Source organism: Vidua macroura, chromosome 6, assembly GCF_024509145.1.
Source record: "Vidua macroura isolate BioBank_ID:100142 chromosome 6, ASM2450914v1, whole genome shotgun sequence".
In the NCBI taxonomy this organism is placed as follows: Eukaryota; Metazoa; Chordata; class Aves; order Passeriformes; family Viduidae; genus Vidua; species Vidua macroura.
In genome coordinates this window covers 56011825-56035373 of record NC_071576.1, presented here as the reverse complement: position 1 = coordinate 56035373, position 23549 = coordinate 56011825, and the positions used below count along the sequence as shown (strand labels likewise).

General features: G+C 62.5%; 5 protein-coding genes across 11 annotated transcripts; 2 read left to right on the top strand and 3 right to left on the bottom strand.

Annotated features, from left to right (window-relative positions):
* Window positions 1–406: 406 nt before the first annotated feature.
* Window positions 407–3070, bottom strand: LOC128808868 (membrane-spanning 4-domains subfamily A member 12-like). Its single transcript, XM_053980473.1, is given in 8 exon segments — window positions 407–841; window positions 1101–1184; window positions 1250–1363; window positions 1704–1835; window positions 1956–2012; window positions 2338–2457; window positions 2657–2762; window positions 2764–3070. Coding segments are annotated over 8 exon segments (741 nt in total). The 5' UTR covers window positions 2871–3070; the 3' UTR covers window positions 407–820.
* A 1980-nt stretch (window positions 3071–5050) lies between these two features.
* On the bottom strand, window positions 5051–6335 carry LOC128809478 (uncharacterized). The gene is made up of 2 exons (XM_053981497.1): window positions 6273–6335; window positions 5051–6188 (listed from the first exon to the last, which is right to left on the bottom strand). Exon 2 carries the CDS (start codon window positions 6128–6130, stop codon window positions 5072–5074), a length of 1059 nt encoding a protein of 352 aa, XP_053837472.1. The 5' UTR covers window positions 6131–6188; window positions 6273–6335; the 3' UTR covers window positions 5051–5071.
* A 162-nt stretch (window positions 6336–6497) lies between these two features.
* MRPL16 (mitochondrial ribosomal protein L16) lies at window positions 6498–7868 on the top strand. The gene is made up of 4 exons (XM_053981498.1): window positions 6498–6646; window positions 6934–6999; window positions 7095–7243; window positions 7336–7868. The coding sequence occupies exons 1-4, from the start codon at window positions 6565–6567 to the stop codon at window positions 7819–7821; spliced, it is 783 nt and encodes a 260-aa protein (XP_053837473.1). The 5' UTR covers window positions 6498–6564; the 3' UTR covers window positions 7822–7868.
* A 245-nt stretch (window positions 7869–8113) lies between these two features.
* Window positions 8114–14894, bottom strand: STX3 (syntaxin 3). 4 transcript variants are annotated; one of them, XM_053980377.1, is made up of 11 exons: window positions 14676–14893; window positions 13248–13325; window positions 13070–13169; window positions 12901–12975; window positions 12715–12782; window positions 12116–12224; window positions 11858–11931; window positions 11637–11771; window positions 10777–10887; window positions 8684–8784; window positions 8114–8486 (listed from the first exon to the last, which is right to left on the bottom strand). In XM_053980377.1, the coding sequence occupies exons 1-10, from the start codon at window positions 14703–14705 to the stop codon at window positions 8707–8709; spliced, it is 858 nt and encodes a 285-aa protein (XP_053836352.1). In that variant the 5' UTR covers window positions 14706–14893; the 3' UTR covers window positions 8114–8486; window positions 8684–8706. The 4 variants fall into 4 exon arrangements, with proteins under 4 accessions (XP_053836352.1, XP_053836349.1, XP_053836350.1 ...); XM_053980376.1 differs by lacking the exons at window positions 8114–8486; window positions 8684–8784 and adding exons at window positions 9674–9762; window positions 10174–10281 and having other exon boundaries at window positions 14676–14894; XM_053980374.1 differs by lacking the exons at window positions 8114–8486; window positions 8684–8784 and adding an exon at window positions 9289–9762.
* PATL1 (PAT1 homolog 1, processing body mRNA decay factor) lies at window positions 14893–23423 on the top strand. 4 transcript variants are annotated; one of them, XM_053980371.1, is made up of 19 exons: window positions 14893–15079; window positions 16301–16412; window positions 16497–16708; window positions 16791–16865; window positions 17443–17637; window positions 17730–17831; window positions 18004–18093; window positions 18229–18440; window positions 18513–18602; window positions 18732–18915; window positions 19897–20020; window positions 20109–20206; window positions 20289–20348; window positions 20456–20604; window positions 20928–21087; window positions 21257–21406; window positions 21800–21891; window positions 22030–22179; window positions 22358–23423. In XM_053980371.1, the coding sequence occupies exons 1-19, from the start codon at window positions 15047–15049 to the stop codon at window positions 22377–22379; spliced, it is 2310 nt and encodes a 769-aa protein (XP_053836346.1). In that variant the 5' UTR covers window positions 14893–15046; the 3' UTR covers window positions 22380–23423. The 4 variants fall into 4 exon arrangements, with proteins under 4 accessions (XP_053836346.1, XP_053836345.1, XP_053836348.1 ...); XM_053980370.1 differs by having other exon boundaries at window positions 15032–15079; window positions 16788–16865; XM_053980373.1 differs by lacking the exon at window positions 14893–15079 and adding an exon at window positions 15769–15840.
* The last annotated feature ends 126 nt before the right edge of the window (window positions 23424–23549 follow it).

Sequence of the window (23549 nt, the reverse complement as noted above, 5' to 3'; positions counted from 1 at the left end):
AGCGGAACCGTGCTGGAAGGGGGGGGTGGAGGGGGTTTGGGGAGCACAATTCCCTCGGGAGACCAGGTACCCTGGTTTAGAGGGTGCAGTTCCAGCCGGAGAGGGGATTAGAGGGGCAGAATTCCCTCAGGTGAGTAGGTACTAAGGGGTTTATGGGGACAGAATTCCCTCAGGAGAGCAGGCACTAGGAGTTTAGAGGAGCAAAACTCCCTTGGGATCTGGTGCCAGGGGTTTAGGGGAGCAGAATTCCCATCAGGGAAAGCAAACAGGTACCAGGAGTTCAGGGGGGCAGAATTCCCTCGGGAGAGAGAGCAAGTACCCCTAAATCAGGTGGGATGAGCCTCTTTCCTGAGGGGCAGGAGCTCTGTGAGGGGGAATTGTACCTCCCACACTGAAAATTCCCAAATTCAAGAGACACAAGCCTGGAGAGAGCATTTATTCCCAAGAGAAAATGAAGCCAACAGGGGATGAGCCGAGGTAGATGCTCCGGTGACCCGCCCGGCTCCCGGCACACATCGGGGTCACTCCAAACTACCAGGAATTCCTGAACCCCAACATGAGTGAACCCCAGCATCCCACCAGGGATTTACAGGCAGGAATTGCCCAAGATTTCCCCCTTGGAGAAGCCCCTTCCCACAACAGCCAGCAAGTGGAGCCCCTCAGACCAGGCCCAGGGGCAGAGGGGCAGGGAATTTGGGGGTGTCCCTGGCTTTTGAGGGGGGACCAGCACATCCCAGCCGGCAGCACAGTGGGAGGAGGATGCCGTAGCTCTGGGATTTAGGAGCGATGGAGGCAGTATCCCATTCCAACATCCTCGATGTCAGACTTCAGGAGCAGCCAGCTGCAAAGAGACAGGGAGGTGTTTTGGAAAGGGGGCAGGATTTGGGGGGACCCCATCCTCAGCACCCACCACCCACGGGGGTTTGGGATCTCCTCCCCATTCCCAGAGCAGAGGGATGGATGCTCCAGGATGCTCCCTGGGGATTGGGGTGGGATGTTTTCCCAGGGAGGGGAGAGTGATGGCAGCAGGATGGGGACTGTCATCCCAGGAGCCATCCCAATGCTGATTCCACTCCTAGCCAGGCTATTCCTTGGATCACCTCGCTGTAGCTGGGAGGCTGAGGCAGCTCCGCCGGTGGCACGGCCAGATCCACACGGGTGGCACTGGGGACGATCAGCATGGCCTGGGAAACACCAGGATTATGGGATGCAGTTTTTGGGATCCATCCCTGCCACCCCCTCACCTTACCTCGTTGGAGCTGAGGCGGGTGGCCCGGCACCAGAAATTGGCGGTGGCCACGGCAATGCAGAATTCCAGGATGGTGAAGATGAGCAGCACGATGGAAATCCCATTCCCTGCGAGCTCCAGGAGGGGGAAAACCCCATCAGTACTCCCCCCCAGCAGCACCCATGAGGATGAACCCCACACAGAGCAGCATTCTATGGCTCCCCCTTCCTCTCCCTCTGCATCCCTCGCTCCAAGGTCTCACTCCAAGCCCTCCATGCCACCGTTTTTATGGCTCATGCACGTTTCCAGGGGGTGACTCATCTCCCGAGGTACCAGCCGAAAATAGGTCACGCCAGCAGAGGAGAAACCGCCACCCCAACAGGGATTTGGGAAAGGGCACAACACCCCTTGAGGGCTGGAGAAAAGGCCCTGGGGGGGTTCCCAAGGGCAGGAATTCCACCACGTGGTATTTTACCAGGACGAGATAGCTGTAGTAGTTGAAGCTGGAGCGGTAGAGCCCGTTGAGGTTGAGGTCCACGATGAAGGCTACAATTCCCAGGAGCGCGAAGATGGCACTGATGACGTTCATGGTCTGGCTGCCCTTCACCTGTGGGCACCCCAGGGGGCTTTGGGTGGGGGGGGGGGTGGCAGACCCCCCTCAAAACACCAGAGGGACACCCCACCTACCCCATGGGATCATTCCCGGTGTGCTCCCGGGAAAACTCACCGCGCATTCCGTGGGGCTCTTCTCGGCGCCGATGGAGAGGCACCCGGAGATGATGAACTGCAGCAGGAGAGACAGGGCTCAGCTGGCACTGAGGGCACCCCAAGCACCCCAAACCTGCCCAGAGGTGGCACTAATGGGGCACAGGGGACACAGTGACCTCTCCTGCCCTTGTTTTCCAGCTGCCGAAGTCTTGGGAGCCGCAGGTGCATCATTCCTGGAGGGCATCCCTTCCAATGGATGTCCCACCTGCTGGCATCCCCCCCAGCAGGATTCCCTTCCCTGTGGGCATTGTTCCCTGGTGAGATTCCCTTCCTGGTGGGCAACCCACCCCCCTAGGCGGTCTTTCCCGGTGGGAATCCCTTCCCAGCCCCCCAGCACGCACCGACACGCCGCCCAGGAAGGGGATCTCTCCGATGACGAAGACAGAGGTGTAGACATTGGTGAGCGTGGTCAGGACGATCCCGAAGCCGATGTGCAGGAATCCCGTCATAATCTGGATGGTCTGGAAGAGCGGGATGGGTGGGATCGGGGTCAACTCAACCCCCCCCCGCCCACAGAGCCACCCTGGGGATGGGGGATGCCTTAATCCCAGCGCCTCTCCGGGGACGCAGCACCCCCTGAGGGATCAGCAGGAACCCCCCCAGGAATGGGCTGAGGGGGGATTTTCCAAGCGCTTCTCCCCCCGAACCCCCCAAACTCACCCCCATGACGCGGTTCTTGCCCTTGGGGAGGGTCTCCGCCGTGTACATGACGGCTCGGCTGCCCAGCCGGAGGCTCCCCATGCCCTGCATGAGGAGAGCGGGGGGCACCGGGACCCCCCGGAGCAGCCCCGGTCCCCACCGGGGCCGCCCCCGCCCCACCCCGCCACGGCCCGCGCCCATTGGCTGAGCGCCGTGACGTCAGCGGCTGCGGCATCCCCCCGGGGCACCGCCCAGCCCACGGGGGACACGGGGAGATGGTGGGGACAGCCCCCCAAAAGCCGGGGAGGGGCGGGAAGTAGGGCTGGGAAGATGCTCCGTGGGGTCCCCTGGCTCTGTGGGGCAATTCCCAGTGTTGTCCCCCCCCTCCCTCTCCGGGCAGGGCTCCAGGACCCCGTGTTCCCCCCGCCGGGAAGAGCTGCTCATCCCAAACCCACACGCAAGGGAGTTAAGGAAATCGGGGTGCCAGCCCTCCCCCCACCCCCCAAGGTGCATGTCCCCCCTCCTCATTCCCGCTCCTTCCAGCTCCACGCCGTGTTTACAGGAGCGCAGAAAGAAAAAAAATTAAAAAGAGAGAAAGAGAAAAAAAAAAAAACACAAAACCACGCCGCAGCGAATTCCTGGAATAAAAATCCATCAAGGGCCATTAGGCTCTTGCGGCTCCACCCCGCAGAGCCGGGGCACGGGCGGGGGTAGGGGCGGCACCCAGGACGGAGCTGGGCACTGCCCAGGCCTGATTTCCCCTGGATCTCCATCCCCAGGAAGGGGTGGGCCTGAATAGCCTGGATTTGCTCCCTGTTGCAGGAGGGAAGGAGTAGAGGGGATCCCCCACACTGATCCCATACACTTTCCCCCCAAACTGTCTTCATTCCCCATTTCTGGGGTGTCCAGCCCCGAGGAGAAGCAGCTAAGAGCTCCAGGCAGAGGATTAAACCTGAAATCAGAGAATAACGAACACACAGGGAATGAGAGGGATACCACCCTGCACCCCGAAATTCATGGAGGACACCCCTGTACCCCACCCTGATCTGGACAATACCACACTCTCCTGCTTGGAATCCCTCATGGAGAGATCCCTTTGTGGGGTTTGCAGGGAAACTCAGAGCCACGGATCCTGAGGGGAATCTGGGGCTCTGGGAGGCATCCCCATTTCCCTGGAGCAGTAACATTCCACAGGGAGGGGAAGGGCCTGCTGCCACAGCCACGAGCCCTCTGGCCAAGTGGAGGACATTCCCGCGCTGGATGCTGTCTGGGAGGAGCCGTGGGAAGAAGTGGAATTGGGGCTGGGGGCGTCACCCAGCTCAGAGCAGGTGACAGAAAACCCATGGGGCTGGCGGGGTCACCTCACTGCCACCCCACACCCAGCAGGGACACACGGTGTCCCCATTCCTCACCTGCAGGGCGGTCCCCACCTCAGCAGGGGGTGCTCCGGCTGGCGTCATCATCCCTGTCCCCGTCCCATCCCTGGCATCCCTGTCCCCGTCCCATCCCTGGTCACCCCACAGCCGGACCCCAGGCCCGGCTCCCCGGACAGCAGCCGGCACAGAGCCACGTGCGGCCACTGGTGACAGAGACTGGCACGGCGAGCACACGCAGGGCTGCGACAGGGATTTGGGGACCCCCGTGGTCCTTCCCCCCTGCAGGGCAGCCAGGGCCCCCAGACACCCCCTCACCCAGAGCACCCTGCGCAGGGCCGGGCCTGCAAGGAACAGCACAGAGCACATTCCCCTGGGAGCCTCCATGGGGACAGGGACAGAAAAAGAGACAGGATCTCTCCCAGCAATGGCTTTAAGACCTGGGAGGAGGGTGCTGGCCACGGGTGGCCCCATGGGAAACTGGGTGGGGTGGGCCTACCCCCTGCACCCACCTGGAGCTGTTTCCAGAGTGGATACTGGAAACTGACCCTGGACACTCGTCCCACCTTTCCCAGGAGGAAACATGGAAAGTCCATCAGGAGGACAAGCCCTGCTCTGCAGCAAGCAAAGCATCCACGTGTGATCCGCGGCATTCCCATCCTGAACCCAAAGCCAGCAACTGGGAAGAAAGGAACCCTCTTGTCACAGCTGAGACAGCCACGAGCCAGAGAGTGTCACCACACAGCTCCAGAGGGCTCCAACCCATGCAGAGCAACACCTCACCTCATCAGAAGGCTGCAGGCAGCCACCCTGCTTGTCCTTCAGCCCAACCTGTTGTACCCCTCATGTTCATGCAGTGCACCTGTGTGCCCCCTGTTCCCTTTGGGGGTTGCTCAGTGCACCTGGGCACTCCATGGCTCATCACCTCCAGTGCTGCTCACCTGCTCTTCACAGCTGTACCCACTGGGGATGAGGCTGGGCCCAGCCCCACTCCCGGTTCCCACAAACTCTGTGCCTACAGCCTATCCCAGCCCAAACTCAGTTCTTTGGGGATAATGCTGGTTTATTTATAACAGAGCATCCTCAGAAGTGTCTGAGCTGCCAACAGGGGCCTCATCCTACTTGGAGAAACCCCCCGGAGATGGGGGAACTCCAACTCCCGTTGCCTCTGGAGGATCTTCTCCGACTTGTAGCGCAGGGCGTTCCCATTCGGCCACCCTGCGGTGCTGCGGGAGCTGCGGATCGAGCACCGGCAGCTCCGGGACCCTTCCTGCTGTGCCACCTGCTGCTGGGAGCTCCTCACTGGAGCAGGCCGGGCTCCCAGTTTGACTTCCAGGCTCTTCTTGGCCACGTGCATCCTCAGGGCCGAGCGGGCCCCGCTGATATCCGCAGATCCGCAGGAGCTCCCGGCGCTGTCTGAGGCATCCTCCCCGTCCGCAGTCCGGCAGCTCCCGCTGGGGCTCCCAGAGCGGGGGAGGCTCTCCAAGGAAGGGGGCGACGCTTCCCGCTGCTCCAGCCGCTCCTGGGAACGCCTCACTGGTGCAGGCGGGGCTCTCAGCTTCACTTCCAGGCTCTTCCTGGCCACGTGCATCCTCAAGGATGAGCAGTTTCTCCTCACGCCCGCAGCTGCAAGGGAGCAGCGAGATCTGTCCACGAGGCCTTCTCCAGCCGGAGCCCGGCAGCTCTCGCTGAGGCTCCGGGAAGGACGGAGGCTCCCGGAGGAGCTGGGGGAGCTGGAGGAGGCGCAGCAGGGCAGCTGGCCTGGCTCCAGCAGCTGCTCCAGGTCCTCCCACAACAGCTGCCACATCTCCGAGTCCCGCGGGAAGGACACCTCGGGCCACAGCGGCGTCACCAGGTCCTGCAGCTCCCGGGCCGCTGTCACACAGGGGGTGCAGCAGGGGCCGCAGCCGCAGGGGATGTACAGGGGGCTCTCTGGGGCGGCCGGGCTGTGGCGAGGGGTCTCCTCAGCCGGGGGGGAACCGGGAGCCCCCGGGGCCGCTCGGCAGCACCGCGACCCCCTGGCCCGGCTCCCGAGGCGCTTCCGCGCCTTCCAAATGCGGGTGGCCAGCAGGACGGCCGTGCTGGCCACCAGCAGGACAAGCGTGGGGAGCAGGAAACTCATGGCTTCATCCGTGTCCCATCGTGGCCATGCTGAGAGCCAGAGGGTGGTGTCACGTGTCCTGTAGAGACACCGTGCTGATGTCACAGTGCTGCGGGTGGGACACCTGTGTGACATCACAGCCCCACCTCACCCCAGCGCTTACCCCTTTTGTGACGTCACGGCCCCAGGTCGCCCATCCCGAATCCAAACCCAGCGCTGTGGCAGCTACTGGGAAGAATATGAAACCTATCTCCATAAACCCAGTACACCAGCCCAGCACAAAGGCTGGGAGCACATCCAGGCCGCTTCCAGCACCTCCCTCGGGACCCTCGGGGGTGTCTCCCGCCGGCGATCCGCTCCCAGTACGGGGCTGGGAATGCGCTTCTCTCCGGAACAAATGTTCCCGCCGCGTTTCCCGGCCGGACCGCGGGAGGGGCGTGTTTGAGGACGGACCAATGGCGGCGCCCTTGCGGTACTTCCGGCGTGTCCCGGCGATGTGGCGATGGCGGCTCCCGGGGCCGCTTCGGGCCGGGGGAGGTCAGAGGGGCTTGGCCGCGCTCCGAGGGGCCGCCCGTGCCTTGTGGGGAGTTCAAAAGGCCGGGGGGACCTTCCCGGCCACCTAAGGCTCGCGGGGAGGGCTCGGGTGGGCCGTGGAAGAGCTGACACCGGGGAGGTACCGAGGGCTTGGTGGGACTCCCGGCTGGGCTGTGGTGGCTTGGGGGGATCTTGAGAGCGGGAAGGGGGGGCCCCGAGGGGTCCCCCCTCCCGGCCCTGCCCGAGACCCCCCGCGCCCACAGCCGTGACCCCCGCGCTCTGTCCCGCAGGTCCCGGCGGCGTCGCGGTTCCCCGGGCGGGGCTCAAGAAGTGGAGGCTGCCCCCGGATTACAGCGGTGAGGGGGACGGACGGCGGGAGAAACCCTCAAGGGAGGGCGGGGGCACTCCCCGATGTGTTCCCGGGGATGCTGATCCCGGCGTTCCCCGGCAGGGATCACCATCCCCGAGAAGCCGAAGCTGAGGTTCATAGACAAGGTGCCGGCGGTGCCCAAGGTCCAGCGGGAGCCCCGGCGGCTCCGTGACATCCGCGGCCCGTCCCAGGTGGCCACCGACTTCACGCAGGGGCAGTACGGGATCCTGGTGAGCGGGAACAGGCACGGAACGGATCGGGGGGAGCGTTCCAGAGGCCGGGATTGCCTGTCCCTGAGCTGTCCCACCGTGTCCCCCCACAGGCTTTGGGCGGGGGGTACCTGCACTGGGGCCACTTCGAGATGATCCGCCTGACCATCGGGCGCAGCATCGATCCCAAATCCATGTTCGCCGTGTGGCGCGTGCCCGCCCCCTACAAGTCGGTGACGAGGAAGAGCCTGGGACACCGGATGGGGGGCGGGAAGGGCCCCATCGACCGCTACGTGACGGCAGTGAAGAGCGGCAGGCTGGTGGTGGAGGTGGGCGGGCACTGCGAGTTCGGGGAGGTGCAGCCCTTCCTCACCCGCGTGGCCCAGAAGTTGCCCTTCCCGGCCGTCGCCGTCAGCCGGGAGAGCCTCCAGGAGATGCGGCGGGAGGAGGAGCAGAAGAGGCTGGACAACCAAAATCCCTGGACTTTCGAGCGTGTGGTGACCTCCAATATGTTGGGGATGAGGAAGTACCTGAGCCCCTACGACCTGCAGCTCAAGGGACGCTACTGGGGCAAGTTTTTCCTGAAGCACAGAGTGTGAGGAGGGGCTGGATGGGATTCCTTTTGGGATTAAACCTTTCCACGAGAGCCTGGAGTGGGTTTTGGAGCTGGGAACGCAGGGCTGGGAGCATCCTGAGGGATCCATGGATCTGGGTTTGAGGGATGAGGATCTTTATCTCAAGGTGGGGTTTGGAGCTGGAAACGTGGAGCTGGGGGATAAACAGATCGGGGTTTGAAGCACGAGGCTCTCTATCCTAGGGTGGGTTGTAGGGCTGGGAGCATCCTGAGGGATCCATGGATCAGGTTGGAGCCAGGAGGCAGAGTGTGGGTGAGCTCTTTATTGAGGAGGAAGGCTCCAGCATGGGTGGCTGCGCATCCAAGGAGCTCCAAGCACAGGGAGAGGCTCCTCCGGCCGCCCTGGCAAGGCAGAGCCCTGTGTCCCACCCCGAGATGGACACGGCCCCTCCGGCCGCTCCGTGCCACCGAGGAGGGGCTGCTTGTCACAGCGGCCACCGACTGTCACCCGAGTGGAGGAGGAGGAGGAGCGAGGGGACCTCGGCGCTGGGAGGGCAGCGGGGAGCGTGGCGGGTGGGCTCCACTCCTCCAGGGACACGTGGGATGTCCTCGGGGCTCCGGGGATCAGGGCTTGGCCGGGCTCTCTCCCATGGATCATCCGGGCAGGGGGGCAGGAGGGGGAAAGGCCACCTGTGACAGGGAGGAAGATGAGGTGACGCTCAGGAAGGGGACGTGGCTCCCAGTGCTGTCTCCATCCCCATCCCTCCCCAGCGTGGCCGCTTGGGGACACTCAGGGTAAATCCAACCCTGGCGAGGCCCGAACCTGCTCCCTGGGACGGGGATGTACCAGGGACCCCCTGTGCCACCCCCAGCCCTGTCCCTGTCACCTGGAGGGCAGCGGGTGGGGGGCTCAGGCAAAGATGCTCCCGATGCTGGATGCCAGGATGATGGCGAGGATGATGCAGCACAACATGATCATGATCTTCTTCTGCTCAGGGAGACAGGGAATGTGAGGCAGGGACACAGCTGGGGAGGGGACAGGGACAGGGAGGAGGACAGAGGATAAGAATGGGGCTGGGGAGGGGGGCAAGGAATGGGGAGGGGGACAACAAGGATAGGGGCTGGGCAGTGGGGAGAAAGGACAGAGATAGGGCAAGGGACAAGGACAGGGGCTGGGGAGGGTGCAGGGAAGGTGGCAGGGCAGGTGTGAGCTGGTTCTGTGTGGCACAGGGAGGTGACAGCGTTTGGACAGGTGACCAAACACCGTGACTTACCCAAAAACTTGGTGGGGGGGACAGTCTGGACAGGGCACGGGAGTTGGGGGTGTCCCCAACCCCGCGCTTCCTCCTCGTGGTCTACAGCACCAGGAAACGGGGCCGGTCCAGCCCCCAAATCCCCGGACACCGGGAGCCGAGCCGGAGCCATGCCGGCGGCTTTGGGTGTTCCCGGTGCCAGCACGGAGAGGAGGCGCAGGGTGGGATCAGCGGGATTTTATTACAACGGGAGTCAAATATCCATGAGCAACACATCCTCCCACCCGGACATGAAAGCCAAGAGGGGATGGGGACCCCGACAGCTCCGTCTGTCACAGCACAGTGACAACAAACCACACTGGTGCCACCAAACCCCGTGTCCTGTCCCTATTCCTGCCCTTATTCCACCAGGATGCCCGCGCGGGTGAGCGTCCGGCCCTCGGATTTGTGTCCTTGTCCTCGCTGGCGCTGAGGCACCAGTGGCCATGTCCCCACGGATGGAATCCTGTCCCCTTCCGTGGGGACAGGAGGGGCAGATCCCAGGGACCGGCAGGACGGGCGGGAAAGGCGGTGGTGCTGGAGCCCGCGGTGGGAACCGGGACACAGAGGGCTGGGAGCAGCAGGTCCGGGAGGAGCAGGGAGAGGAGGGGTCCAGGATCAGTGCTGGGGAGGATCCCGCCGGGAGGTGACATCGCTGGGATGGTCGGGAGCGCCTGGAGGAGGGAAAGGGGAGCTGGAGGTGTCGGCGGGGAAGGGGATGGGGACTGCAGCAGGAAGGAGGGAGCGGGGATGGCAGAGATGGATGTGGGGAAGTGACAAAATCCAGAGTCTGGAGCAACGTGGACCCCCAAAGAATACAGACCCACGAGCAACACAGACCCTTAAGCACTGCAAACCCCCAGAAATGGAGACCCCAAACAGGACAGACCCCAGAGCACCAGAGACCCCAAACATTGCAGACCCCCAAGTGCTGATAGAACACCCTCAGCACCACAGACCCAAGATCACCAAACCCAGAACCCAGAGCCAACAGCCCCAAATCCCAAAGCACTGCAGCCCCCAAAGCAGGATCCCCCAGGGCTCTGTGTCCCCGCAGTGGGGGTCCCCTGCCCCCCAACACTTACAGACCCCTGCCCCAGGGGCTATTTCATGTTCAGCCCCACCGAGAGTCCAATGATGAGGGCAACTGTCCCCAGCAAGAGCACGGCCACTGCCACCAAAGTCAGCAGCTTCTAGGGGAACAGGGCCGAGTCGGGGGTGGTGACACCTGTCCCATGGTGGGGGGGAACACAGGGACACCAAGGGGCCCTGAAGAGCCAGAGGTGCTGCAGAGCCTTGGGGATAGGGCAGGAGGGGCTGAGTACACACCAGCTCATCACACCTGAGGGTGGGAGGGGGCTCAGGGGTGGCAGTGGGACAGAGAGGGACAGAGCTGCCAACCTCCCATAGGGTCACTGCGGGGAGGTGGGAGTTGTTGGGGTCAGCTGGGGGAGATGAGGGGTGGCGCAGGGGGACAGGAAGTGACTGAGGGAAATAAAGGGATCTCAGGCATGCTGGAGGATATGGGGAGGTGCTGGGAGCACTGAGATGTGAAGGCACAATGAGGGCCAGAGGGGACAACACTGTGGGTACCTCTGGGATGCTGGGGGCTACAGAGGGGACATTGAGGGGTGCAGAGGGGACACTGGGGGCTATGGAGGGGACACAGGGCCGTTGGTCTGTCTCACCCTCCTGGCCTCACTTTGGTACTTCACAGCCTTTTTGGTGTCAGCCACGGCCCGTTCCACGAATCCCACAGACTGGTCCATGTTGTTCTCTATGCGGTCGATCATGGCTCCCTACAGAGCACCCAGGGGACAGAGGGGGGGGGGGGGGGGACACTGAGAGCACCCCGGGGTGCTGGTACCCACCCACCTGGCACGCCTGGCCCTGGCACCAGATGGTCTCCGTGCTCTGCTCCACGTGCTTGGCTACGCGTTATCCAGCAGCCCACCCTGGGGGAGAAGGGACAGGGTTGGTGGTGACACGGTGACACAGCCCCACAGCACGTGGCACGCCCGCACACGCAGGTACTCACCCATCCCCGGGGCACGCAGCAGCTCCTCGTGTGGCATGGGGGACAGAGAGGGGCTGAGAGAGGGGACGGCACCACCGCAGGGTGGGGGACACTCCTATGTCCCCTCCAGGTCACCACGGAGTGGTGGGTAGCTCCGTGGGAACATGTGCAGTGGTCACCACCCCAGCCCATATTGCTCCATGCCTGGATCCCCCTGTGCAGGTCCCTGGGACACTCCATGGTCCCGTGCAGGTCCCTGTGACCCCTCACTCGGGTCCCTGCTTGTCCCTGGTCACGCTATGCATGGGTCCCTGCTCATCCCTGTGACCCCGTGCCCAAATGCCTCATGGCTCATGTCTGTGTCCCCATACACAGGTCATCCCTGTGACCCCATTGCCAGGTTCCTGCTTGTCCCCATGCTCAGGTCCCTGTTCACACTGCCCACAGGTCCCTGCTCATCTCTGTGATCCCATACCCAGGTCCCTGCCTGTCCCTGTGTCCCCACGTCCAGGTCCCTGCGTGTCCCCGTACCTGATTCTCCACCAGCATGGCGATGTCCACGAACATGTCGTGGAGCTCCTTGATGCTGCTCTCCAGGCGCACGATGTCCTTGTGCCGCCCCTCGATCTCGCTCAGCGCCTGCTTCGAGATCTGCGAGTCCATGATCTGCAGGGACAAGGACACATCAGCGGGGAGGCTTGGCCCTGTGACACACCCCCGTGTCCCCTGGTGTCCCCCACGTCAGGGCTCACCCCCGAGGTGAAGATGGAGGGGTTCCCACTCTCCAGCATCTCCTCCAGCTCCTCATCCGTCGTGTTCTTGCCGGCTGCGGGCACGTGGGGAGAGGTGGGAACAGGTCCCGCCCAGTCCGGGAATAAGGGGCGGGGTCTGTAGTGTTTGGCTCCTCCCATTTGACTAAACTTGGTCAAATGGGAGGGGCCTGTGTGAGTTGGTTCCTCCCACTTTTCGGAGGAGGTGGGGTTTGGTGCCCGCGGGGCTGGGTCACGCACTGATTTCCAGCTGGCGCTGGATCCGGCCCTTGCTCCGCTCCCGGAAATCCACCTGCGCCTCGTTGTACTTGGTCATGACGTCCACGAACTTGCGGGACAGGACCGAGTGCTGGGGACAAGGGACAGGGGCGTGAGGATGGGGACAGGGACTTTGGGATGGGGACACCGCAGGGCATGGTGTGACGCTGAGGGACTGGACCTGGTCCTGGGGACATGGAACACCCCAGGCATGGCATATCCCCATGGGCCGTTTTCACAGGGGACAGGAGCAAGGGCAGAGGTGTGACACTGCCCCGGGGACGAGATGAGGTGCTGGGGGTGGGGATGGGAAGTCGGATCAGTGACACTCTGGCATGTTCCTGCTCCCAGGATGGACAGGACAACATGCTGGAAGTGGGGACAGTGGCATGAGAGCCGGGGGACCCCGGATGTAGCATGTCCCAGCACAGGGCGACAGGACAGAGGGACACAAAGCCTGGGATCACAGGGTGCTGTTTGGGACAGAATTGGGAGACTTGGGGACCCCTGGACATCCCACATCCTCAGCCCATGGGGGACACGGTGGGACCTGGGGACACTGGCTGTGGGCCGGAGCTCACCTGGGACTTGCGTATCCGGAGGTCAGCGGAGGATCGTGCCTCGTCCTGCTCGATGTTCCTCTCCATACCTGGAGAGAGACAGACCTCAACCCACCAGGAACCTTTCCCACTGCCAGCCCCCATAATCCCAGAGTCCCAGGGGGACCGGGACACCCGTGACACGGTGGTGGGGACAGGGCCACTCACTCTTCAGCTTGTTACGGACGCTGTTGGCCATTTTCTTGATCTCTGCCGTCAGCTGCTCCAGGTCATCTTTGGTCTCTGTGGGATCACGGGTGTGAGCCACCGTGGGAATGTCCCCAGGGAGGGTCCCCATGACGGGGGGAGGCCGTGGGGACACTGTGACAACACTCACTCTGCTCTGGGATGGGGGCTGAGAGGATGATGCTGTAGAGCTTCTTGGCTTCCTCCACGTTCTCTGAGATCTTGTCGATGTTCTGCCGGGTCTCCTCAATCTGGGCACGCCCGGGAGGATTTTGGGGGGTTAGGAGGCAGCCCTACACCCCCCAGCCCTGCTCCCAGCCCTCCCTCACCTCCGAGAAGAACTCGTCCATGAAGGCCGTGTTGTCCACGGCGATCTCCAGCTCCTCCTCATCGTCCGCATCCTGCTTCTGTTGGGACACGGCGCTCAGGGGGGACCCCGTGCCCTGCCAGTGCCCCCCAGGGCCCCGCCACGGGTGACAGGGACAGGGAGGGAGTAGCCATGGGGATGTGGTGGCACAGGGGGGACATCTGCAGCGGGGGAGAGCAGGGGGGGCCGAGCCCAGCTCACATCTGGCCACACGTGGCTGGGAATTAAGGGATTGCTGGGCTTGGCCAGAGGGAGGGAACGGGGACAGCGGTGGGATGGGGACGGGACAGGGTTTACGTCCCAAACTGTGGCCCCATGGCAGGTCCTGGGGGGCCCGAAGGTGGCTGGTGCCCCTCACCCTGGTGTCATGCCCAGGCCCCCCCACCCCTGTGCTCCCAAATCCAGCCCTTCCCAAAACTCAGCTTCAGCCCTTCTGCCTCCCCTGACCCCCTCAGCTCCACCAGCACCCCGGGGGTGTTGTTGGGGTGTCCTGGAGATGGGGACAGACCCCAGGTTGGGACCCCCCCACCCCCCTCCTCCTGCTGCTGGAGTAAAAATAAAATTAATCCCTTCGCTCCCCCCCCCGAGGGCTTTATCTGATGGCTCCATAATCCTGGTAAATCCCTGCCAAGCCTCCCTGCCATGCCTAGGGGCCCGGCCAGGAGCTGGGGGCCTGCTGGGACCCCCACGGTCCCCGGGGAGCAGGGGGAGCCCCCCAGGAGCGGGGGGAAGTGGGGCCCCACACAGAGCGGGAAAAGGAAGAAGGAAGTGGCGCTGGTGGCGGGAACACGGGGAAGTGTGGGGTGCAGAATGGGGTGTGGGCACCCCAAATCCACCGCCACCCCCGCGGGATGGACAACCCCCAGAGGCCGGGGGGGGGGCTGCTGTCCCCCCATCACACCCCACAGCGTGAGGGGATGGGACTCGACTGGGGTGGCCACGTCACCCCAAAACACCCACTGTGCCCCCAAACCGCAGGGGGATGACCCCCCCCAGTCCCTCCCACCTGTCACCCCCGTTGTACAGAGGCTCAGGGTCCCCCACCTGCCTGGGGTGACCCCCGCGACACCCCACGCACAGCGGGGTGGGGTCTCGGTGCCCTCCATCCACGGATTGGGGTGTCCCCAGGACCCCAGCCCACCGTGGGATGGGCTCTGAGGTCCCCCCATCCCTATGACACCCCCCACACACCGTGGGGTGGCATTTCAGTGACATCAACCCTGTGACTTCCCCATCCACCATAGACTCGGTTTTTGGGGTCCCCTCTCCCCGTGATGCCCCTGCCCATCATGGGCTGGGGTCTCAGGGACCCCCATCCCGGTGTCACCCTTTTCCTGAGGGGCCCCCTGGGGGTGTCCCCTGTCCCGTCCTCTCGCCGGGGGTCCCTCACCGCCTTGAGCTGCTCCAGCCGGTCCTTCATGGTGCCCCCAAAGGCTGGGGGGGCGCGGGGGGGTCCCCGTCCTCGCCCAGCGCAGGGATGGGGGATGTCACCCTCGGTCCTCGCCGCTCGGCCAGGCCTCCTACATCCAGGCGAGGTGGCGGGTGGCCCTGTCCCCTGTGCCTGTCGCCGAGGCCGGGGCTGTCCCTGCGCTAATCCCCAGTGACGGGCACAAGGAAGGCGCCGAGGGGAGGGACGAGGTGGAGCCGCCCCTTCACCTGGGACACGCGGGGACACCGGACCCGCTGAAGGCGGCAGCCGGGGGTGGCCCCCGGGCACCCCGGGAGGTGACAGAGGTGGGGGAGGATGTGGGTTTGGAGGCGATGAGGAAGCTGATCCCGCTCGGGGGTCACACGGTGAGGACGTGTCACCCCCTGCCACGTGTGGCTGCAGCGGGAACACGGCTGGGGACAGGGAACACGGCTGGGGGGACACAGCCGGGGACACAGGGGATATGGATGTGGGTCACAGCTGGGGACACGGCTGGGCTCGGAGGACACGACTCGGGGGGACAAGTCTGTGGATAGGGGTCACATCTGGGGACACAGCTGGGGGCGGGACACAGCTGTGAATTCAGGACACGGCTGGGGGACACGCTGGAGGCGGGACATGAGCAGGCATAGGGGACAGCTTGAGGACATGGCTGCAGTTAGGGGACACAACTGAGGGTCGTGACTGGGGACAGGGGTCCCGGCCGGGAGAGGCACGGCTGGGGACGGGGAACACGGGTGGGGGACGTGACTGTGGATGGGACACAGCTGGGGACAGGGCTGGGCGGGCACTGCTGGGGCTATGGATGGGGTGACATTGGCTGTGGACGGGGTGACACTGGGGGGCACGGCTGCGGGCGGGGACATACGAGAGCCACCGCTGTGCGCGGGAGAAAAAGGGACGCTACCCCTTTAAGGAACTTGCGAAGGAGGCGTGGTCTATGTTGGGCGTGGTCCAGGTTGGCCCCACCCCCCGCGCGCCGGCGGGTGGGACACGGGGCGGTGGCGGAGGATGACGTCATGCGGCTGCGCCCGCGGCCGCGCATGCGCGGCGGGGCCCGGGGCCTGGTCGGGCGGCGCGGAGCCTGCGGGCGGGGGGCGCCGGCGCCGCCATGTTCCGGTACCCGGTGAGCGGGGAGGGGCCGGGGGGGGAGGGCCAGGGCGGGCGGGGCCCCGCGGGGCCTGCGGGAGAACCATGCCGGGACGGCAGCAGGGCGGTGTAACGGGGTGGGGGGGGTATAACGGGCTGAGGCGGGGGAAGTAAAATGAGTTGGGGAGGGCGGCCAGGGAGGAGGTCTGAGGGGCTGGGAGGGGGCTCCGGGGTGGCAGAAGGAGTCTGGGGGGCACTGGGGACCTGTGGGAGCGTATTACGGGAGGGGTCACTCTGTAGGTCTGGAGGGGTCACGGGGGAGATGTAACGGCTTGGGGGAGTCACTGCATAGGAGTAACGGGTTAGGGGGATTTCCAGGGGTGGGTAATGGGGTGGCGGGGGTATCGCTGGCTGGGGGGGTGTATTGTATAGGTATAATGGGTTGGGGGGTCATCAGGGAGGTGCAGTGGGGCTGACCCCATTCCCGGCTGTCCCAGTCCCTGGAGGACTGCCCGCTGGACGAGGACGAAGATGCCTTCCAGGCCCTGGGGGAGGAGGATGAAGACATCGACCAGTTCAACGATGACACCTTCGGGGCTGGGGCTGTCGGTGAGACCCCGGGTGTCACCCCCAGACCTCCCTGACCCCACAGACCCCCCCGGCCCACGTGCCTCACCCTGTGTCCCCTCGCAGATGATGACTGGCAGGAGGCGCACGAGCGGCTGGCGGAGCTGGAGGACAAGGCCGGCTCGAGCCGGGAGCCGGACGGTCCCGTCGGGAACGACGGGGACGTTCTGGGCGATCCCGAGGACGCGCTGGCCGAGCGGCTCACGCGCCTCGTCATCGACAGCGAGCTGGAGGACCCGGCCATCATGCAGGCCGTGCACACCAGGGATCCCCCGCAGGTGGGAGCGGGCTGGGGGATCCGGGGGGACGTGGGGATGGATCCCGCAGCGCCGTCCTGACTCTCCCTGTGCTCTGCAGCAGCCTGGAGGGCTGAATTCCAGCATCTGGGACAGTTCAGCTGTGCTACGGCGCATCCGGGGGCCGCTCCTCGCTCAGGTAGGGGTGCTGGGAGCAGGGTGCTCTTTCCTGCTGATCCCAAATGCCTGTGGCAGCCAGCTGGGTGGGATAGACGGTTCCTGGGATAGTGGAGTGTCCTATTTCCCTCTGCTGCATCCATGGCTTGTTGGGAACCCTCATAGCTGTCACCCTCTGTCCCCCCTCGGACCCTGGAGGGCTGGGATGATGGAGTTTTGCTGTTCTGGGATGCCTGCTGATGTCTGAGGGATTTCAGGGCTCTCAGCAGGATTTGGGAATGTTCATGCCTGGAGGCAGAGGATTTTTGTGTTGTGGTTTCATTAAGAGTCAGGCTTTGAAGTGCTGCGTGTCCAACCCTCTCCCAACCCTTTCCTGGCTCTGCCGGGCTGGGAGGTGACCCAGAATTCCCGCTCCACACCCTGTCACCCCAAACGGGATGCTCTTGGCAGTCACGTGTGCTCCGGGAATGCCCAGCGTCGCGTGGAGATCCCAGGGAAGCGCAGTGGGACGTGGAGAGCTGGCAGGAGGAAGGGGGGACCTGACCCTCCTCTGTGTCCCAGCCTGTGACTCCGGGGGTGTCCCACCCGTTGTCCTGCAGGAGATGCCGTCAGTGTCCGTGCTGGATTATGCCCTGCCCCAGAGGCCTCCGCAGGCTCGGGATGAGGAGCGGGATCCATCGGAGCGGGCGCTGCCCCGGCGCTCCTCTTCCCCCATCATCGGGAGCCCCCCGGTCCGGGCCATTCCCATCGGCACCCCCCCCAAACAGGCCGCCATCCCAAACTTCAACCAGCAGGTATCTATCTCCTCGCTTCCCAGCTACCCACTGCTCCCAAGGGTGCAAGCTGCTTCCCAGGGGGAGTGACTGTGCCACTTGCCTCCTCCCAGATCCTGTGTCCCAAGCCTGTCCACATCCGAGCTACCATGCAGCAGCGTTATCCTGCTCCCTATGGAGAGAGGATGTCCCCCAACCAACTCTGCAATGTTCCGGTATCCAGCTTTCCCTCCTCCATCTTTTTGGGAATTGATGAGCAGCCCTCACAAAACCTCCCTGTGTTCCTGTGGCTCATCCCCACCCCATGGAGCTTGGCTTTCCTGGGGTTTGTCCTGTCTGCCAGTCATGGTCTGTGACTGAGGTCCCTTTTCCCAACTCTTTCCCCAGAATTCCTCCCTCCTGGGCCACCCGTTCCCCCACAGCGTCTCTCCCGTTCTCACACACCTGCAGAGAGCCCAGCTGCTCGGAGGAGCCCAGGTAAAGCTCCTGCCCGTGCTTTATCCCACCTTTCTCTCTGCGTGGCTCCGGGACCTGGCACTCCATGGCTCTTGCTGGCCATCCCAGATCCTTTTCCCACCTAGCTGACTCCAGGTGTCCTCTCTTCCCCTCCAGGCTGGCCGAATGTCCCCCAGCCAGTTTGCCCGGGTGTCCAGGCTGGTGGGGAGCCCGCTGCCCTCCGTGAATCCCAAGCTGCTCCAGGGCAGAGTTGGGCAGATGATGTCCCCGGCCGGAGGGTTCCGTGCCTTTTTCGGGGCTCCCCCCGCCCCGCCGCCCTCACAGCTGCCGCACCCTCCGGGCCCCGGATCCCACCTGCAGAACCTGAGGTCGGTGCCGTCCCTGTCCCAGCATCCCAGGCGCTCCCTGCATCCCTCCCTGACCATTCCCGCTCTCCCCAGGCCGCAGCCCCAGATGTTCCGGCCGGACACGACCCATTTGCACCCCCAGCACCGCCGGCTCCTGCACCAGAGGCAGCAGCAGAACCGGAAGTGAGTGCGGGGACAGGGACGGGGCCGCGCGGCACGGGGACGTGTCCTGCTTCCGGGGTCACCTGTCCCCCCTCTCTGTCCCTTCCTGTAGCTCCGGTGTGCTCACGGGTGCCCTTCTTCTCCTGCCAGCCAGCACCGGAGCCTCAACGGCTCTGGGGGGGACCGAGGGGGCCACCGGAGCAGCCATCAGGAGCAGATCCGTAAGGATCCCTACGCCAACCTCATGCTGCAGCGGGAAAAGGACTGGGTGTCCAAGATCCAGATGATGCAGCTGCAGAGCACTGATCCCTACCTGGATGATTATTATTATCAGGTACTCGGGAGCAGCATCTTCCCCCTGTCCATTGGATATTGGGTGGGAAGGGGATGTCAATCCAGGGAGAAATGCAGTGGGTTGTTTTCCTCCCTGGAAGAGGAAGGTGGAGGGACAGGGTGGGATCAGCATCCGTGGGAAGAGCTGACTCCTTCTTCTTGGGCAAGATTTCCAGGAGTGAGGAGATGTTGGGGTACACTGGTTTCACAGGTCTGGGATAACAGGAGAGCAGCTCCTCTCCATCAGAAGTGTGACAGAGCCAGGATAAAACCCATGGAATGAGACAAGGGGGATGCTAAATGAAAAACTCAAGAGAGATCCTTGTCAGGGAAAGGCTGACTTTAGTCTGACTAGGAATGGTGGTGATGAACCCTGTGGGAATCCAAGGAGTGCAGTGGAGAAGGTGGGTAGGGAGGGATTGCTCCTGCTTTTTTCCAGTTCAGGAATAGGGAATGTCAGACAGTGCTGGGAAAAGGCAGACTTGGAGCAGATGGAGCAAGGTGGACTATTTGAGAGTCCCCAGGGAGGGAGGGAAATGTCTGGGTTGGACATTGGGAGACTGAATGGGGTGGGAGAGCTATGGCTCCTCTCCTGAGCTGGCAGAGCTTTTTTGGGATCTGTGGGTGAGCTGGTCCCAGCAGAGAAGAGGAACTGGTGCAGGATGTGAGTCAGCAAAGCTCTGCCATTTCAAAACGGGGTGGATGGGGTAGGGAGGCCCCAGCATGGTGCCAGTGGAGCAAGGCAGGCTAGGTGGGATGTGCTGGGAAGGACTGGGAACCCCACAAGGAGAGTGGATTTGTCATTGTCCTGAGAGAGAGCTGAGGAGGAGCCTCGATCTCTGACCTCCTGAGGGATGGAAGAGGAGGATGGACTCAACTGTGGCTTAAAAGATGATGTTGAAAAGATGCTGGAGCTGAGGAGAGGCAGATGGCTGATGGTTTTTTGGGAGAAGCCTCTCAACATTTCCTCTCCCTGCCTCAGAATTACTTCCAGAAGCTGGAGAAGTTGGCAGCAGCCGAAGAAGTGCACGGTGACGGTCCCAAGAAGGAGCGCACTAAACTCATCACCCCTCAGGTGGCCAAGCTGGAGCACACCTACAAGCCAGGTAAAGCCCTCCAGCAGCCCCAGGGCTCCTTTTATCCAGGGATTGAGGGGACTCATCCCTCGGCTCCCCTGCTCCCTCCTTCCTGCAGTGCAGTTTGAGGGCTCGCTGGGAAAGCTCACCGTCTCCAGTGTCAACAACCCCCGGAAGATGATCGACGCCGTGGTGACATCCCGCAGCGAGGATGATGTGAGTTCCTGGCCTTCCTCCCTTCCAACACAGTCCTGTGGCTGCTTCCCACGGCCCTGATTCCCTCTTCCCTCCCTGGCAGGAGACGAAGGAGAAGCAGGTTCGGGATAAGAGGCGACAGACGCTCGTCACCATCGAGAAGGTGAGTGTAAGGGGGATTGTCCCGACCCTCAGAGATCCATGGTGGGATAAAAAGTGGGCCAACCCAACCCATTCTATGGTTCCCTGAGTGATCCATGCTTCCTGCAGACGTACAGCCTCCTCCTGGACGTGGAGGACTACGAGCGCCGCTACCTCCTGAGCCTGGAAGGGGAGCGGCCAGCCCTGATGGGAGAGAGGAAGCAGAAGATCTGTGACATGTACGACAATCTTAGGGGGAAGGCACCTGGGCAGGACAGGTGAGTGGGATTTAGGAGCTCCAGCACTCTGGGACCACTGAAACCAGTTTTCTATGGATCTCTTTGACTCTTGCAGGGGGCTGAAGTAACCTTTTTTTTTTAGCCATTTTACCCTCACTGTTGTTACAAAGTTACAGCTTGCATCCCCTCCTGCTGGCAGAGTTGAGGATTAGGGATGTCATTCCTGTGTAGTTTTTCCCTCCTCAGGGATATTTTTTGAAGCACGGGTGTGTTTTCCACCTGGTGCTGGGGCAGATGCAGCCATGGGATAACCCTGGGATGCTCCCAGGTGAGGGTTGATACCTTTCTCCCTCCCTCCTCAGGCCGAGCGATGACCACTTCATGCAGATCATGTGCATCCGGAAAGGAAAGCGCCTGGTGGCCCGGATCCTTCCCTTCCTGGCTCCAGAGCAAGCAGCCGACGTGCTCATGGCCACAGCCAGGAACCTGCCCTTCCTCATCAAGAAGGATGCTCAGGATGAGGTGAGGTTCCAGAGGCTGGGAGGGCTCCGTGTGTCTTCAGGGTGGCAGTTCCTGCCTTTCCAGGGAGGGTGCCGGAGGTTTGGAGGGGCTGTGTGGGAGAAGCTGTTTGCAATTCCAGCCAGGCACAGGGAAAAGTGAGGAGCTCCCAACTGTGTTCCTTTCTCCACAGGTGCTTCCCTGCCTCTTGAGGCCCTTTTCCCATGTCCTCTACCACCTTCCCTTGGGAACAGTCACCAGCCTTGTGCAGCAGCTCACAAACCTACCTCAGAGCGCCGCCGCTCCCACCAACCTGCACCTCACTGCTGTGCTCCAAAACAAGGTGCTCCTCATTCCCACCTCTTCCCAGTCTTGGGAATTGCTCCAGCAGCCTCTCAGTGCTGGGGTGTTCCCCTCACTAATTAACAAGGGTGTCTGGCACATTAATTAACAGTCTGAGGTGGCCCCAGGCTCTGCTTCAGCCTGGCAGCAGCTTCTGGGTCAGTCCCGCTACGCTCCATGCTCCAGTCCTGGAATTTGGGTTGGGAATGTTGCTCCAGTAAATCCCTCCTGGGCTGGGAGTGGTCTGTGGTCTTTACTTCCTCCTCCTCCTGCAAAGGCAGCCAGACATCTTCCTGCTAGTGCCAGCATTCCAGGAGGGTTGGGAAGTGTTGGGGATTCTCCAATTCTCCCAAGGAATGCTTGGAGGTGACTGATCCCCTCGCTGTCCCCACAGTTTGGTCTGTCCCTGCTGTACCTGGTCCTGAGCCGAGGGGAGGAATTGCAGAGCTCGGACACGAACACAGAGCTGATGCAGGACAACCAATGGTAAGTCCCTGTCCCGGGCTGGGATGCTCCTGCCTGGAATATCACCACATCCCCAGCCCCTTGGGGTGGAAAAGGCAGCCTCCAGGCTCCCGGAACCTCCACAGCTCTCACTGCTCCCTCCTCCCGTTTTTCTGGCAGGACGGAGCTGATGCTGATGGCAACCCGGGAGCTCCTGCGGATCCCTCAGGGAGCCTTGGCAAAGCCCGTGTCCATCCCCTCCAACCTGATCTCCCTCTTCTCTCGCTACGTTGACCAGCAGAAGCTGAACCTGCTGGAGACAAAATTGCAGTGAGTGCCAGCCCTCTTTTCCATGGGAATGTGGCCCTGTCCCGCCAGGGGACTGGGAGAAGGGGGAAACCAGAGGTGGGGGTGCAGCTGCAGAAGGATTGGAGTGGGGAAGAGCAGCTTGGGGAGAGGGGAATCGCTGCCTCCCTCTGATCCCGCCACTGATGTTCCCTGGTTTCAGCTTAGTGCAGGGGATCCGGTAGATCTCCGTGGCTCCTCGCCACCACTGGAATGTTCCAGAGGAAGGATGGAAGGAAGGAAGGAAGGAAGGATGGATGGAGGGCACACGGTTAACCCCACACCTCCCCCGACGCCTGGCCTGGCACATGGGGCACATCTGCCCCCCAGTCCCTGGATCAGCAGGAAGAGGGGGATGTTTGGCTGCTCCCCCCTTTCCCACAAAGTGCTGCCTTTCCCTGCTGCTTCCAATTTCCCCCAACTCCCTCTGCATCCCCAAAAACTGCCCAGACACACACACACACACACACACTACTGGGGATCCCAGGGAGCGGGGAGCCCCTCATTCCACATCCGTGGCCAGGAGTTCTCTGCTCGTTCCCTGCTCCTTCTCCAGCCCTTCCCACAAGCACTGAGCTCTGCTTCCTGCTCTTCCCCACACTTCACACACCTGTTTCGCACACTCGCCTCGTCTTCCCAAAATTCGGCTCCTTCCCTTCCCCTGGGATCAGCCCAGCAGCTCCGGGGTAGGGGGGGCACAGCCGGATCTCTGTCCCCCTCCGGATCAGATCCGGGTGGCTTCAGCTGTGCTGCTCCTCGGGAAGGTGGTGGTGGTGGTTGGGGGATAATTTTACTTTTTTTTTTTTTTTTTTTTTTTCTTTTTTTTTTTGCTTTTAAAAAGAAAAAAAGAAACCAAGAGATTTGCACATGTAGGGATTTTACACCCCAGAATTCCTCCTGGCATTAACCAGCCCTGCCCTCTGCTCCCAACCCTTTCCCTGTCCTTTTTCTCTGACAGATCAAGTGGAAAGTTCATTTATTATTCTTATTTTATTTTATTGCTTTTTTTTTTTTTCCTGCTTTTTTGGTTTTTTTTTTCCTTTTTTTTTTTTTGCTTTTTTTCCCCTCTTTTGCTTTTTTTCTTAATTTCATTTGCTTGCAGTAATTTTTTTTTGTTTGTTTTTTTCCTTCCCCATCCCTCCCAGTTTTTGGTTCTGGTTAATGAGAATAAAGTTTCTAAATTTACATTTTTATAGGGTATTGTAAATAAAGATGAATTGTATACGGCTGCCAGCCTGGCCTCTCCTTCTCTGCCTCTGCCACCCTTGCGCGGTCCCGCCGTGTTCCCGCTCTGTCCCCTCGGCGGTCTCGAACCCGCGACCCCCGGTGTACCTCCGTGCGCAGAGGGCGTGGCT